General features: G+C 42.5%; 1 protein-coding gene across 2 annotated transcripts; it reads left to right on the top strand.

The window, feature by feature from the left end:
- The first annotated feature begins 6,091 nt into the window (after nucleotides 1–6,091).
- LOC139406535 (peptidyl-prolyl cis-trans isomerase FKBP8-like) lies at nucleotides 6,092–14,983 on the top strand. 2 transcript variants are annotated; one of them, XM_071149218.1, is made up of 9 exons: nucleotides 6,092–6,220; nucleotides 8,283–8,541; nucleotides 8,628–8,797; nucleotides 9,007–9,095; nucleotides 9,879–10,099; nucleotides 10,189–10,361; nucleotides 10,452–10,529; nucleotides 13,644–13,784; nucleotides 13,937–14,983. In XM_071149218.1, the coding sequence occupies exons 2-9, from the start codon at nucleotides 8,295–8,297 to the stop codon at nucleotides 14,021–14,023; spliced, it is 1,206 nt and encodes a 401-aa protein (XP_071005319.1). In that variant the 5' UTR covers nucleotides 6,092–6,220; nucleotides 8,283–8,294; the 3' UTR covers nucleotides 14,024–14,983. The 2 variants fall into 2 exon arrangements, with proteins under 2 accessions (XP_071005319.1, XP_071005320.1); XM_071149219.1 differs by having other exon boundaries at nucleotides 6,131–6,220; nucleotides 8,295–8,541.
- The last annotated feature ends 374 nt before the right edge of the window (nucleotides 14,984–15,357 follow it).

Here is a 15,357-nt window from a genome sequence, read left to right as displayed (position 1 = left end):
TGAACCTCTTTGATCTTCAGTTAAAAAAAAGAGTTTGATCTCCCAAAGTATTTTATATTCCATTATCTCAAAGCCTGTGAGACAACTTAACTTACTAAATTATAAATAAATGTGTGGTTTGAGCATGTTTGAATGCAATTGATAACCCTATAAATGCATTAATTTACTTGATGTGTTTGAACCACAGGTACAGTTGAGGTCTAGCCCATGCTAACTGCTTGCTTGCTAACCCGGCCTGCTAACTGCTAGCTTGCCCTGGTCTACTAGCTGCTAGCTTGTTTAGCTCCGGCCTACTAACTGTTAGCTTGTTAGCCTGCTAACTGTCTGAATCGCCGTGTCCCCGGCCAGCCCAACCACTCACTGGACCCATATGTTCACTTGACTACGCATGCCTCTCTCTAATATCAATATGCCTTGTCCATTACTGTCCTGTTTAGTGATTACTGTCTTATTTCACTGTAGAGCCTCTAGCCCTGCTCAATATGCCTTAACCAACCATGTTGTTCCACCTCCTACATATGCGATGACATCACCTGGTTTAAACATCTCTAGAGACTATATCTCTCTCTTCATTACTCAATGCCTAGGTTTACCTCCAATGTACTCACATCCTACCTTACTGTACACTATGCCTTGGATCTATGCTATCGTGCCCAGAAACCTGCTCCTTTTACTCTCTGTTCTGAACGTGCTAGACGGCCAGTTTGTATAGTCTTTAGCCGTACCCTTATCCTACTTCTGATGTGGAGGTTAATCCAGGTCCTGCAGTTCCTAGCTCCACTCCCACCCCCCAAGTGCTCTCATTAGTTGACTTCTGTAAACGTAAAAGCCTTGGTTTCATGCATGTTAACATTAGAAGCCTCCTCCCTAAGTTTGTTTTACTCACTGCTTTAGCACGCTCTGCCAACCCAGATGTCTTAGCCGTGTCTGAATCCTGGCTTAGGAAAACCACCAAAAACTCTGAAATCTCCATTGCTAACTATAACGTTTTCCGCCAAGATAAAACTGCCAAAGGGGGCAGTGTTGCAATCTACTGCAAATATAGCCTGCAGAGTTCTGTCTTACTATCCAGATCTGTACCCAAACAATTTGAGCTTCTACTTCTAAAAATTCACCTTTCCAGGAACAAGTCTCTCACTGTTGCCGCTTGCTATAGACCTCCCTCTGCCCCCAGCTGTGCCCTCAATACTATATGTGAACTGATTGCCCCCCATCTATATTCTGAGCTTGTGCTACTAGGTGACCTAAACTGGGAAATGCTTAACACCCCGGCCATCCTACAAACTAAGCTTGATGCCCTCAATCTCACACAAATTATCAATGAACCTACCAGGTACAACCCCAAATCAGTAAACACGGGCACCCTCATAGATGTCATCCTAACTAATTTGCCCTCCAAATACACCTCTGCTGTTTTCAATCAAGATCTCAGCGATCACTGCCTCATTGCCTGCATCTGTAATGGGTCAGCGGTCAAACGACCTCCACTCATCACTGTCAAACGCTCCCTGAAACACTTCTGCGAGCAGGCCTTTCTATTCGACCTGGCCGGGGTATCCTGGAATGACATTGACCTCATCCCGTCAGTAGATGATGCCTTCCTCACCATCTTAAATAAGCATGCCCCTCTCAAAAAATGTAGAACTAGGAATAGATATAGTCCTTGGTTCACGCCAGACCTGTCTGCCTTTGACCAGCACAAAAACATCCTGTGGCGTTCTGCATTAGCATCAAATAGCCCCTGTGATATGCAACTTTTCATGGAAGTTAGGAACAAATATACACAGGCAGTTAGAAAAGCTAAGGCAAGCTTTTTCAAACAGAAATTTGCATCCTGTAGTACTAACTCAAAAAAGTTCTGGGACACTGTAAAGTCCATGGAGAATAAGAGCCCCTCCTCCCAGCTGCAAACTGCTCTGAGGCTAGGAAACATTGTCACCACCAATAAATCCACTATAATTGAGAATTTCAATAAGCATTTCTCTACGGCTGGCCATGCTTTCCACATGGTTACCCCTACCTCGGTCAACTGCCCGGCACCCTCCACAGCAACCCGCCAAAGCCCCCACCATTTCTCCTTTACCCAAATCCAGATAGCCGATGTTCTGAAAGAGCTGCAAAATCTGGACCCCTACAAATCAGCCGGGCTAGACAATCTGGGCCCTCTCTTTCTAAAATGATCTGCCGAAATTGTTGCAACCCCTTTTACTAGCCTGTTCAACCTCTCTTTTGTATCTTGTGAGATTTCCTAAGAAACCAAGGCTGTCGAGTCTGCCGCGGTCATCCCCCTCTTCAAAGGGGATGACACTCTAGACCCAAACTGCTACAGACCTATATCTATCCTACCCTGTCTTTCTAAGGTCTTCAAAAGCCAAGTTAACAAACAGATTACTGACCATTTCGATTCCCACCATACCTTCTCCGCTATGCAATCTGGTTTCAGAGCTGGTCATGGGTGCACCTCAGCCACGCTCAAGGTTCTAAACGACATCATAACCGCCATCGATAAGAGACATTACTGTGCAGCCGTATTCATCGACCTGGCCAAGGCTTTCGACTCTGTCAATCACAAAAATCTTATTGGCAGACTCGACAGCCTTGGTTTCTCAAATGATTGCCTCGCCTGGTTTACCAACTACTTCTCTGATAGAGTTCAGTGTGTCAAATCGGAGGGCCTGTTGTCTGGACCTCTGACAGTCTCTATGGGTGTGCCACAGGGTTCAATTCTCGGACCGACTCTCTTTTCTGTATACATCAATGATGTTGCTCTTGCTGCTGGTGATTCTCTGATCCACCTTAACGCAGACGACACCATTCTGTATACTTCTGGCCCCTCCTTGGACACTGTGTTAACTAACCTCCAGATGAGCTTCAATGCCATACAACTCTCCTTCCGTGGCCTCCAACTGCTCTTAAACGCAAGTAAAACTAAATGCATGCTTTTCAATTGATCGCTGCACGCACCTGCTCGCCCATCCCGCATCACTACTCTGGACAGCTCTGACTTAGAATACGTGGACAACTACAAATAACTGGGTGTCTTGTTAGACTGTAAACTCTCCTTCCAGATTCACATGAAGCATCTCCATTTCAACATTTAATCTAGAATCGGCTTCCTATATCACAACAAAGCATCCTTCACTCATGCTGCCTAACATACCCTCGTAAAACTGACCATCCTACCGATCCTCGACTTTGGTGATGTCATCTATAAAATAGCCTCCAACACTACTCAACAAACTGGATGCAGTCTATCACAGTGCTATCCGTTTTGTCACCAAAGCCCCATACACTACCCACCTTTGCGACCTGTACGCTGTCGTTGGTTGGCCCTCGCTTCATACTCATCGCCAAACACAGGTTATCTACAAGTCTCTGCTAGGTAAAGCCCCGTCTTATCTCAGCTCACTGGTCACCATAGCAGCACCCACTCGTAGCACGCGCTCCAGCAGGTATATCTCACTGGTCACCCCCAAAGCCAATTCCTCCTTTGGTCGTATTTCCTTCCAGTTCTCTGCTGCCCATGACTGGAACGAATTGCAAAAATCTCTGAAGCTGGAGACTCACATCTCCCTCACTAGCTTTAAGCACCAGCTGTCAGAGCAGTTTACAGATCACTGTACCTGTACTTAGCCTATCTGTAAATAGCCCATCCAACTACCTCATCCCCATACTGGTATTTATTTTGCTCCTTTGCACCCCAGTATCTCTACCTGCACATTCATCTTCTGCCGATCTACCATTCCAGTGTTTAATTGCTATATTGTAATTACTTCGCCACCATGGCCTATTTATTTCCTTAACTTACCTCATTTGCACTCACTGTATATAGACTTTTTGTTTTCTTTTGTTCTAATGTATTATTGACTGTATGTTTTGTTTATTCCATGTGTAACTCTGTGTTGTTGTATGTGTCGAATTCCTACGCTTTATCTTGACCAGGTTGCAGTTGCAAATGAGAACTTGTTCTCAACTAGCCTACCTGGTTAAATAAAGGTGAAATAATTTATTTTTTTAAAGTTGGAAGTTTACAATACACCTTAGCCAAATACATTTAAACTCAGTTTTTCACAATCCCTGACATTTAATCGCAGTACAAATTCCCTGTCTTAGGTCAGTTACGATCACCACTTTATTTTAAGAATGTGACATGTCAGAATAATAAAGAGAATGATTTATTTCATTACATTCCCAGTGGTTCAGAAGTTGACATACACTCAATTGGTATTTGGTAGCATTGCCTTTAAATTGTTTAACTTGAGTCAAACATTTTGGGTAGCCTTCCACAAGCTTCTCACAATAAGTTGGGTGAATTTTGGCCCATTCCTCCTGACAGAGCTGGTGTAAGTGAATCAGGTTTGTAGGCCTCCTTTCTCGCACACTCTTTTTCAGTTCTGCCCACAAATGTTCTATAGGATTGAGGTCAGGGCTTTGTGATGGCCACTCCAATACCTTGACTTTGTTGTCCTTAAGCCATTTTGTCACAACTTTGGAAGTATCTTTGGGGTCATTGTCCATTTGGAAGACCCATTTGCGACCAAGCTTTAACTTCCTGACTGATGTCTTGAGATGTTGCTTCAATATATCCACAATTTTTCTTTCTCATGATGCCATCTATTTTGTGAAGTGCACCAGTTCCTCCTGCAGCAAAGCACCCCCACAACATGATGCTGCCACCCCCGTGCTTCACGGTTGGGATGGTGTTCTTCGGCTTGCAAGACTCCCCCTTTTTCCTCCAAACATAACGATGGTCCAGAGACCAGAGGATATTTCTCCAAAAAGTACAATCTTTGTCCCCATGTGCAGTTGCATACCGTAGTCTGGCTTTTTTTATGGCGGTTTTGGCGCAGTGGCTTCTTCCTTGCTGAGCGGCCTTTCAGGTTATGTCGATATAGGACTCTTTTTACTGTGGATCTAGAAACTTTTGTACCGGTTTCCTCCAACATCTTCACAAGGTCCTTTGCTGTTGTTCTAGGATTGATTTGCACTTTTCGCACCAAACTCCGTTCATCTCTAGGAGACAGAACACTTCTCCTTCCTTAGCATTATGACAGCTGCGTGGTCCCATGGTGTTTATACTTGCGTACTATTGTTTGTACAGGTGAACTTGGTACCTTCAGGTGTTTGGAAATTGCTCCCAAGGATGAACCAAACTTGTGGAGGTCTACAATTTTTTTTCTGAGGTCTTGGTTGATTTCTTTTGATTTTCCCATGATGTCAAGCAAAGAGGCACGGAGTTTGAAGGTAGGCCTTGAAATACATCCACAGGTACACCTCCAATTGACTCATTTTCTGGAATATTCCAAGCTGTTTTAAGATACTGTCAGTGTATGTAAACTTCTGACCAACTTGAATTGTAATACAGTGAATTATAAGTGAAATAATCTGTCTGTAAACAATTGTTGGAAAAATCACTTGTCATGCACAAAGTAGATGTCCTAACTGACTTCACAAAACTATAGTTTGTTCACAACAAATTTGTGGAGTGGTTGAAAAATGAGTTTTAATGACTACAACCTAAGTGTATGTAAACTTCTGACTTCAACTGCACGTTTGAACCAACGATTTATATATACACTAGATGACTATAGGGGGCGCTGTGTTGAAGTCACTGTGCTTCCATCTTTATCACTCCGCCACGACGTAAAAATATTTTGGAAGCCATAGAAATATGTCTATTAATGACGACATTCGTTTTTGCCACAATTATTCTTTTAAATTATGTGAGTTTAACATAAACATTTAAAAAGTATATATAAAACAATTTCTTTAAAGTATACTTTTTTAGAGATGACTAATGTAATGTCCCCACTATAACAACAAAAATGCTTAAATACATGTATTTTAGTCCTTGAAACATTTAATTGAAATACTGCAGAATTCCATTCATTCGTATGGAGGACTATTCTTACTGAGGAGTGCCAATATGGCATACTGGCTGCTTCAAACACTCTCAAGGGCCAATACATATCTTTAGCAATCCAGGGTGTGTATACATTATTGGTTTGAACAGTCAGGTCATTTGTTTGACTGTCATTGGGATCTACCAATCGTGTGATTGATTAAATATTATAAGCCAATAGAAATACAGGAAAGATGTCAGGCCCAAGGTGAACAGGAAGAGCCTGCTGAATTTACTGAAGGATCAAGCGAAGCTATCATCACAAACTCTTCTTCGATCAAGTGTTCAGTCTATTTACCAAGCATATAATATTTTAAGGTAACTTGTAATTTAATTGATTCCTTGTTGTCATTTTGTTCATTTGAACGAAGCTACAGTTAAGTCAATTTGTATAAGATAACGAAACTGGCTACTGTAGCTAAAGTAGTCTCTCAACAAGAAACTTCTCAAAGTTCTCGAAACATCCACTGAAATCCTGTACATTCTTATCACCAAAATTATTTTAAAATGTGAACAGTTAGCTAAGTAATATGGCTAGCAAGCGATAGTAGTTACCAATAGCTAATGCACAGTCCTAGTTAGCTACATTGCTTGCTAGCTAACGCACTAATTACCTAGCTAGCTATCTGTCTGTTTTCTGACGTTTCTCTAAATCAAATCATGCTTTATTTATACATCGCATTTCAGACATGGATTGCAACGCATTGTGCTTTACAGGAAAACGATTATTTAAAAACATGAAAATAAAAGCTGAAATATTTACTACACTACAGACATAAGATAAAACAAACTGAACAACTAAAAAGCACCCTTATGAAAAGCAAAGCTAAAAATATGTTTTAAGATCACTTAAATATGTCCACAGTTTTGGCCCCCCTCATGTTCTCTGGCAGGCTGTTCAAGAGGCTGAGGGCATAGTAACTCTACATGCCTCTTGGTCCTAGGCTTGTGATAGTTAGAAGGCCAGTGCCAGAGGACCTGAGGGACCAACTGGGTACATAACTTAAAATCATGTCTAACTTGTATTTGGGTGCACAGTTGTGGATTGATTTAAAACCAATAGAATAATCTTTAAAGTATTTCTAAAGCTCACAGGCAGCCAGTGCAGAGACCTTAAAACCGGTGTAGTGCGTGTGCTCTCCATCTGGTCTTGGTCAGTTCCCATGTTGCAGCATTCTGTATGTTTTGCAGTTGACCAATGGCTTTCTTGGGCAGACCAGACGAGAGCATTACAGTAGTCAAGCCTGCTTGTAATAAAAGCATGGATGAGTCTCTCTGTAACACCCTAAAAGAGAAATCTTGGCAATGTACCTCATGTAGTAAAAAGCTATTTTCTTCACATTCCTAACGTGTGATTCGAAATTGAGTTCAGGATCTAAAATAACACCAAGGTTTTCTTTACCTGGTGTTTAATCTTTATTGCCCGTGAATTAAAATGTGTGGCTAGATTCTCTCTCTGCTTTGGCTGCGACAATAAGTGCCTCGGGTTTGTCTTGATTTAGCTGGAGGAAGTGAGCCAGCCAATTATTTAAATCACTAATAATTTATCCGTGGAGCTGAAATCCTCTGGTGACACAGAAATAAAAATGTTATCATCTGTGTAGCATTGAAAATGAATGCTGTGCTTTCTGATAATGCTGCCAAGGGGTAATATCTATATATGTATGTATATATGTATGTATATATGTATGTATGTATGTATGTATGTATGTATGTGTTCTCGAGAGAGAGAGAGAGACCCAAAATCGAACTTTGTGGAAAGCCACGTGAAATTTATTTAAATAAGACCTAAACCAATTTAGAACTGGACCGGAGAGACCAACCCACCTGTCCAGAAGGACATCATGGTCAGTGTCGAATGCATCACTTAAATCCAAGGACAGAGAGCTGTTTGGCGTCTGTTGGCTCTAAGATCATTTACCACTTTAACCAAAGGTGTCTCTGTGCTGTGGTGGGCACAAAAAACAGATTAGAATTTTTCAAAAATACAGTTGGCAGTTAATTCGTTTAGCTTTTTAAACACCAAATTTCTCCAGACTTTTGCTTAAGAATGGAAGGTTGGCGATTGGCTGAAGAATCTAGATTACTTTTCTTCAGAAGGCGTTTCACCATAGCAGTTTTTAGTGCAGTGGGAGTGAACGTCAATGCGCCATGAACGCCATGCGTCTTCACTGTCGTGGTATCTAGCTAACGTTACCAGACCCAGAATCATGGATGAATCTGGCCAAACCACAGCAACCCATTCTTTCCAAACAAGCTGCATGGTATGATGCCAGAGAGTGTGTATAGCCAATAACACCCCTTAATTGGCAGCACAATTGATGCTGCTAACCAAATTACCCCTGTTTATTCTCATCTGTATTTCTAAATCGCATTGAAGGCATTTCAACAGATGACTGACAAAGAGGAGGTGAAGGGTGCAGGGGATAACCCGGAGATGGTTCTCTTAGGGAAGAAGTCAGGGAAAGCCTCGCTGCTGGACAGTGGGGAAGACTTTGAGATGCTGGATGATGACATTGATGACAACCCTCCTCCTTTGGAAGATGCTGGGGGTGGGAAGAAGACTAAAACAGAGGAGCCTGCAGAGGATCAAAACACTGGCACTTCAGCTCCACTAGATGAATGGATGGATATGCTAGGTAACAAAAGTACCTTTTCTATTTTTAGGTCAAAGAGAAAGGAACATCACTGGGTGACCGTCATATTCTCACGTATCTATTTGCAGGTAATGGCCAGCTAAAGAAGAAAGTCCTACAGGTAGGGAATGGGCCAGACAGCAGGCCCACAAAAGGCCAGAATGTCATGATTCACCTGAAGACTTCACTGGCTGATGGGACTCTTATAGAAGAGCAACCTGAGCTCTCTTTCACTCTGGGAGATGGTGATGTCATCCAGGTACATTCAGTATTCACTTAAAATACTCAGTATTTTATGTGAAGGCAAATCCGATCTGATTGCATACAAGGTAGTGATGATGTTAGTCGATCTCAGAAGTGTAAATGGATGGAATGTGTATTTCAAGTTCAGTGTCGAGTTTATATTCACCAGCAATGCATTCAAACCAAGATGGTGAGAAGGGCTTTAAGTCTGTTGTGCTCTTGCAGGCTCTGGATCTCACAGTGCAGCTCATGGAAATGAGGGAGAAGGCCCTTGTCCAAGCCAATGCTAAATATGCATATGGTGCCTTGGGGAGGTATGGAGGATTTCTTAATCTTGCTGGTTCTTTGGTTTCACTGGCATGTCTTGTTACCAAACAAGTAATCTATTCTGAGATTGTAATTTCCTATAAAGATAACTCTGAAATTCTCCCTATGCTTCATGAAGTCGTAGTAGATATCATGAACTTGTGCCTGATATGGTTCTTTGTAGCTGCACCTTTTAATGGGAGCAAAGCTAAACACCTCAGCCCTCTTTCTTTCTCAGAAAGAGCAGTGAGTGAAATGGTGCATACCACCCTGCATCCCACTGCTGGCTTGCTTCTGAAGCTCAGCGGGTTGGTCCTGGATGGGAGACCAGATGCTGCTGGAAGTGGTGTTGGAGGGCCAGTAGGAGGCACCCTTTCCTCTGGTCTAAAAAATATCCCAATGCCCCAGGGCAGTGATTGGGGAAATTGCCCTGTGTAGGGTGTCGTCTTTCGGGTGGGATGTTAAACGGGTGTCCTGAATCTCTGTGGACACTAAAGATTCCATGGCACTTATCATAAGAGTAGGGGTGTTAACCCTGGTGTCCTGGCTAAATTCCCAATCTGGTCCTCATACTATCACTGTTCCCATAATCATCTGCAGCTTCCAATTGGCTCATTCATCCCCCCCTCCTCGCCCCTGTAACTATTCCCCAGGTCGTTGCTGTAAATTATAATCTGTTCTCAGTCAACTTACCTGGTAAAATAAATGTAAAAATCTCTAGAGCTCAGTGCTTATAGTACACGTCCTGACTTTGTTCTCTGATTCCGTGCCCTGGCCTTCACCGCTGGCAGTCTTGCCCCTGATGTGCCTCCCAATGCGGCGTTGGCCCTGGAGGTCCAGCTGCTTGATGCCACTGAGGCCCCCGACCTTGAGCTCCTGTCCCCCCAGGAGAGGATCGCCCTGGCTGGGCAGAAGAGGGAGAGGGGAAATGTCTACTACCAGAGAGCGGACTATGCCTTCGCTGTTAACTCTTATGGCATCGCCCTGCAGGTCACGGAGTCCAGCTCTAAAGGTGACAGAGATGTGTTTTTTGCAAAATAACTGTTTTTGGATGGGGCTGGGCTCCCTGTAGCTTACTGTTGCTGTGTGTGTCTGTTTCAGTGGACATTAGCCCGGAGGAAGAGGAGGAGCTGATGGACGTGAAGGTGAAGTGTCTAAACAACATGGCAGCTGCCCAGCTCAAGTTGGATCACTATGAAGCGGCACTACGGTCCTGCGTTTCAGTACTGTCCCACCAGCCAGACAACATAAAAGCCCTATTCCGCAAAGGCAAGGTAGGTCTCACACAACTGACCAGTTGTGTAATTGTGAATATGACTGTCCGTCTCTGAAAGTATCATCATGGGCTACATCTGTGTCTCTAGGTATTGGCCTTGCAAGGGGAATATGCTGAAGCTATAAAGATTTTGAAGAGGGCCCTGAAGTTGGAACCAAGTAACAAGGTATTGCACTCCACCTTCACAAAAACATGATTTAGAAAGCTGGAGAATGTAAACAAATTCTCAGGACCACAATTTGTTGCAGTTTTCACTTACATCCACCAGGTGGTACCACATTCTCTAATATTGATGACAAGGGAAACCAGGTGGACTGCATACTCATTTTGGTGGATCTGAGTTTGTTGTTGTCTCTGTAAATAGGCTGGTTCCTCTGTTCCCAGGTGATAAGGCATTGCTTAGACATGAGGCTCAGTGAACGGGGCAATCTGACAGAGCGCACTACAGAGTGTGGTCTTCTTGGACCAGCTGCATGTTAATACTTACCACTCATGTCCAACCCTCCCCACTCCTGCCGACTGTCCTTTTTTTCAGTCCTGCACACCAACCTGTAAAATCGTGCTTTCGCTGAATGTCTTTTATAAATGTCCCATACAGTGTGTTTTGTTTCTCGGGCTCTAATGTAGTGCACAAGTGTGTTTTGTGGGTGGTTAAGGATTTTCAGTGGTTCATGGGGCTCCCGATTGGCACAGCGGTCTAAAGCACTGCATCTCTGCGCTTGAGGCGTCACTACAGACACCCTGGTTCAAATCCAGGCTGTATCACAACCGGCTGTGATTGGGAGTCCCATAGGGGGGCGCTCAATTGGCCCAGCGTTGTTCGGGTTTGGCTAATGTAGGCCATCATTGTAAATAAGAATTTGTTCTTAACTGACTTGCCTAGTTAAACTTATTATTATTATTTTTAAATCTTCCATTAGCACTAGGCATGCTCTTGCCATCTGAACTGGGATGCAGAGTGCACCACTGACGAGTTGGTTGTATACTCTCTAACGTGTAGCTACCCGGGCATGTTTGTGGTGATGTTTTCACTGAAGTGTTTTAAGATAAGGAGCAATAAACCATTACAGATATAATTTCAAGGGTCTAGATTAAAAGCTTGCAGATTTAGATGAAAAAATGTTGGTCCACTCCCTACTTATTTTTTATGGATGTTATGGTTTTCTTGTCCGAATACATACATTAAAGTAAACGCAATTAGCTTTTATCTTCTCAAATAACTTTTTTTGTGAAATGGGGAAAGATGACAAGAACGGCAGCAGTTATGTAATTTCTGTCTTCAAACATTACTGGTGTGTACAGTCGTGGCCAAATTTGAGAATGACACAAATATACATTTTCACCAAAGTCTGACTCAGTTTGTATGATGGCAATTTGCATATACGCCAGAATGTTATGAAGAGTGATCAGATTAATTGCAAAGTCCCTCTTTGCCATGCAAATTAACTGAATCCCAAAAAACATTTCCACTGCATTTCAGCCCTGCCTCAAAAAGACCAGCTGACATCATGTCAGTGACTCTCTAATTAACACAGGTGTGAGTGTTGACGAGGACAAGGCTGGAGATCACTCTGTTTTTCGAACTCAATCAGCATGACAGACTGGAAGCTTCAAAAGGAGGGTTGTGCTTGGAATCATTGTTCCTCTGTCAACCATGGTTTCCTGCAAGGAAACGTGCCGTCATCATTGCTTTGCCCAAAAAGGGCTTCACAGGCAAGGATATTGCTGCTAGTAAGGTTGCACCTAAATCAACCATTTTATTGGATCATCAAGAACTTCAAGGAGAGCGGTTGTTGTGAAGAAGGCTTCAGGGCGCCCAAGAAAGTCCAGCAAGCGCCAGGACCATCTCCTAAAGTTGATTCAGCTGCAGGATTGGGGCACCACCAGTACAGAGCTTGCTCAGGAATGGCAGCAGGCAGGTGAGAGTGCATCTGCACGCACAGTGAGGCGAAGACTTTTGGAGGATGGCCTGGTGTCAAGAAGGGCAGCAAAAATGCCACTTCTCTCCAGGAAAAACATCAGGGACAGACTGATATTCTGCAAAAGGTACGGGGATTGGACTGCTGAGGACTGGGGTAAAGTAATTTTCTCTGAATCCCCTTTCCGATTGTTTGGGGCATCCGGATAAAAGCTTGTCCGGAGAAGACAAGGTGAGCGCTGCCAACAGAAAAGCATCCTGAGACCATTCATGTGTGGGGTTGCTTCTCAGCCAAGGGATTGGGCTCACTCACAATTTTGCCTTTGAACACAGCCATGAATAAAGAATGGTACTAACACATCCTCCGAGAGCAACTTCTCCCAACCATCCAGGAACAGTTTGGTGACGAACAATGCCTTTTCCAGCATGATGGAGCACCTTGCCATAAGTTTGTCAGAATTGGCTCGGGGAACAAAACATAAATATTTTGGATCCATGGCCAGGAAACTCCCCAGACCTTAATCCCATTGAGAACTTGTGGTCAATCCTCAAGAGGTGGGTGGACAAACAAAAAAACAAACACATTCTGACAAACTCCAAGCATTGATTATGCAAGAATGTGCTGCCATCAGTCAGGAATGTGGCCCAGAAGTTAATTGACAGCATGCCAGGGCGGATTGCAGAGGTCTTGAAAAAGAAGGGTCAACACTGCAAATATTGACTCTTTGCATCAACTTCATGTAATTGTCAATAAGAGTCTTTGACACGTATGAAATGCTTGTATTTATACTTCAGTATTCTATAGTAACATCTGACAAATATCTAAAGACACTGAGGCAACAAACTTTGTGAAAATTTGTGTCATTCTCAAAACATTTGGCTACGACTGTACATGATCAGAAGTATTGCAACATGGAGAAGCCAATGGTGTCCTGTAGAAATGTAATACTGTCAAGCACCCATTTAGTCTTAGCAGCAGTGGGAGAGGAGACTAAGAGCAGCCACTTACCCAAAGTCTCTACCGTCCTCTGTCCACAACACAGTGCCAGTAAGTGGCTCCTCAGAGGCTGTATAAGACATTTTGACCAATGCTGTGAAAATGTCCTAAATTGCCAATTTACCAACCCTTCAGAGGAATGAGTCAGAGACTTGATATAAAGTCATGTTTTTTTATTAGCAAGCAAATTAAATTCACAGTAGCATCAAGGGCCAATAATCAAGCCATCTGCAGTTACCAGAACACCTGACGATTATGGTGCACAAGCCATTGGGAAAGTGTTATGAGTGAATGTGTATGATATACACGTGAGTGGGGAGTAGTACGCCTCAGATTATTCTCACATGTTCTGTCTCCTGGGGTAGACCATCCATGCAGAACTCTCCAAGCTGGTGAAGAAGCACTCGGAGCAGAAAGGCGCAGAGCAGGCCATGTACAAGAAGATGCTAGGCAACCCAGCCAGCGGCAGCAGCGGCATGCAGAAACACCAGGCCAGGTCTTCATGGGTGAGACCATCCTCTCAAGATGCTTCACCTGCTCATGTCAACAAACTGATGCTGGAATTAACACTATTTGATGTAAAATCAGCTGGGGATCAGAAATTGATTTATTCCAGGTGTCAACAGAAAGCCTTACATTTCTTGTATATTGTCCACAGGTTGTCAGCTGGAAATGGCTCTTCGGTGCCACTGCAGTAGCCATTGGAGGTGTCGCCTTGTCAGTTGTCATAGCTGCCAGAAATTAGATGAGAGAAATACTTTTCTGGTGATTGCCTGCTCCATGCAAAGTGGGACCCACAAAAAGCAACTGGACATCTGGCAGTGCCTTTTGGAACTAAACAAACAAAAAAGGGGATAAATGGGCCTTATGTCACCTCTTTAGTGTGGCTGTCCATAGGTTTGTCACACTATTCTGTTACTCCTTGGGAGAATGATAATTATATGTGACAAATACCATACAATCAATATTTGTATATGAAATGTTCTAGATTTTCAAATGTATGTATGTCCATTTGACAGACACTAATTGTTAATTGCTGCCAATGTCTTGAGCTCCTCTGGTAGTGATTCTAAATATGAATTGATTGAGCACTCTGAAATTATAATTCTAGGAATGATCTGTCAATTATCTAAAATTAGCTGATGTGGTCATGTGTGTTAATTTATTTTTTTAAGTGTACAATTCTGTAAAAAAAAAAAAATGTTAAAGGTATTCTGCTCTTGTTTGTTTATTGGGATGGTGCCAATGTTGGGGGGGTATGGGATTAATCTAGGTGGTGTATTATCTGGCCCTGTGATCCACACTCAGACAGTCTTGGTCAATGAAAACTGTCACATTCCTTTAAAACCCATGCTTTAATATATAATTTGTTATTTATAAAGTAAATGGAGTGTACCTCACTTTTGATGATTCTGAGACCAAACTTTGAAGGGTGTACATTCTAATACCAATTTTAGGTTTGGTCACTTTGCTTGTTTTGTAGTTTTTGTTTTTGACAACTTAAATGTGAAATGTTTCTATTTTGAGGCGTATTTTTCTATCATTTTGTTGTCACATGAGAAATTGTTTTTTTCTCTACAATAGACCGACCATATGTAAAAAGACAGAGTTAAATGTTGCAGATATTTGTTGCTTTTGAGTTTCTCACATTCTCGCACTTGTTGCTTTTGTATTTATTTCAATAAAAGTTTGTCAACTCTTTTTTACTATGAGCCAAGTAACCTTTATTGCAACAACCCTAGGTTTATAAGCATGGATATTGATGCTGTTTCATTAGATTCCAGAAGGTTGATAATACTGTAATCTTGAAGTTGTCTTGTCATCCATACAACTGTCAAGCTATCTTTGACAGGTTGGGAGTACTTCTTCACCTCTGTTATTACAGTGCATAGACTCCATGCCTACACAATTGGGTCAATTTGAAAGCTCGCCACTGTTACTCTCCTAGTAAATGGATTGACAGCACTATAGAGTAGAGGTAGAGACCACTGTACTGTGATGTTTTTTGTGTCCTTGATTTTATTTATTTTGTATTGTTTGACACTCCTCTCCTTTCAACTAACTGTATCTGTCTGAAGA

This window comes from Oncorhynchus clarkii, chromosome 4 (assembly GCF_045791955.1).
Source record: "Oncorhynchus clarkii lewisi isolate Uvic-CL-2024 chromosome 4, UVic_Ocla_1.0, whole genome shotgun sequence".
In the NCBI taxonomy this organism is placed as follows: Eukaryota; Metazoa; Chordata; class Actinopteri; order Salmoniformes; family Salmonidae; genus Oncorhynchus; species Oncorhynchus clarkii.
The sequence above is the reverse complement of the archived record's forward strand: the minus strand, read 5'-3'. Positions and strand labels throughout refer to the sequence as shown.

What these genes read in the sequence shown, in the direction of transcription:
- LOC139406535 (XM_071149218.1), top strand. Translation starts at nt 8,295, where the DNA reads ATGACTGACAAAGAGGAGGTGAAGGGTGCAGGGGATAACCCGGAGATG. An exon ending in TGAATGGATGGATATGCTAG is followed by an intron (nt 8,542 to 8,627) that starts GTAACAAAAGTA and finishes ATCTATTTGCAG; the next exon opens with GTAATGGCCAGCTAAAGAAG. An exon ending in CACGGAGTCCAGCTCTAAAG is followed by an intron (nt 10,100 to 10,188) that starts GTGACAGAGATG and finishes TGTCTGTTTCAG; the next exon opens with TGGACATTAGCCCGGAGGAA.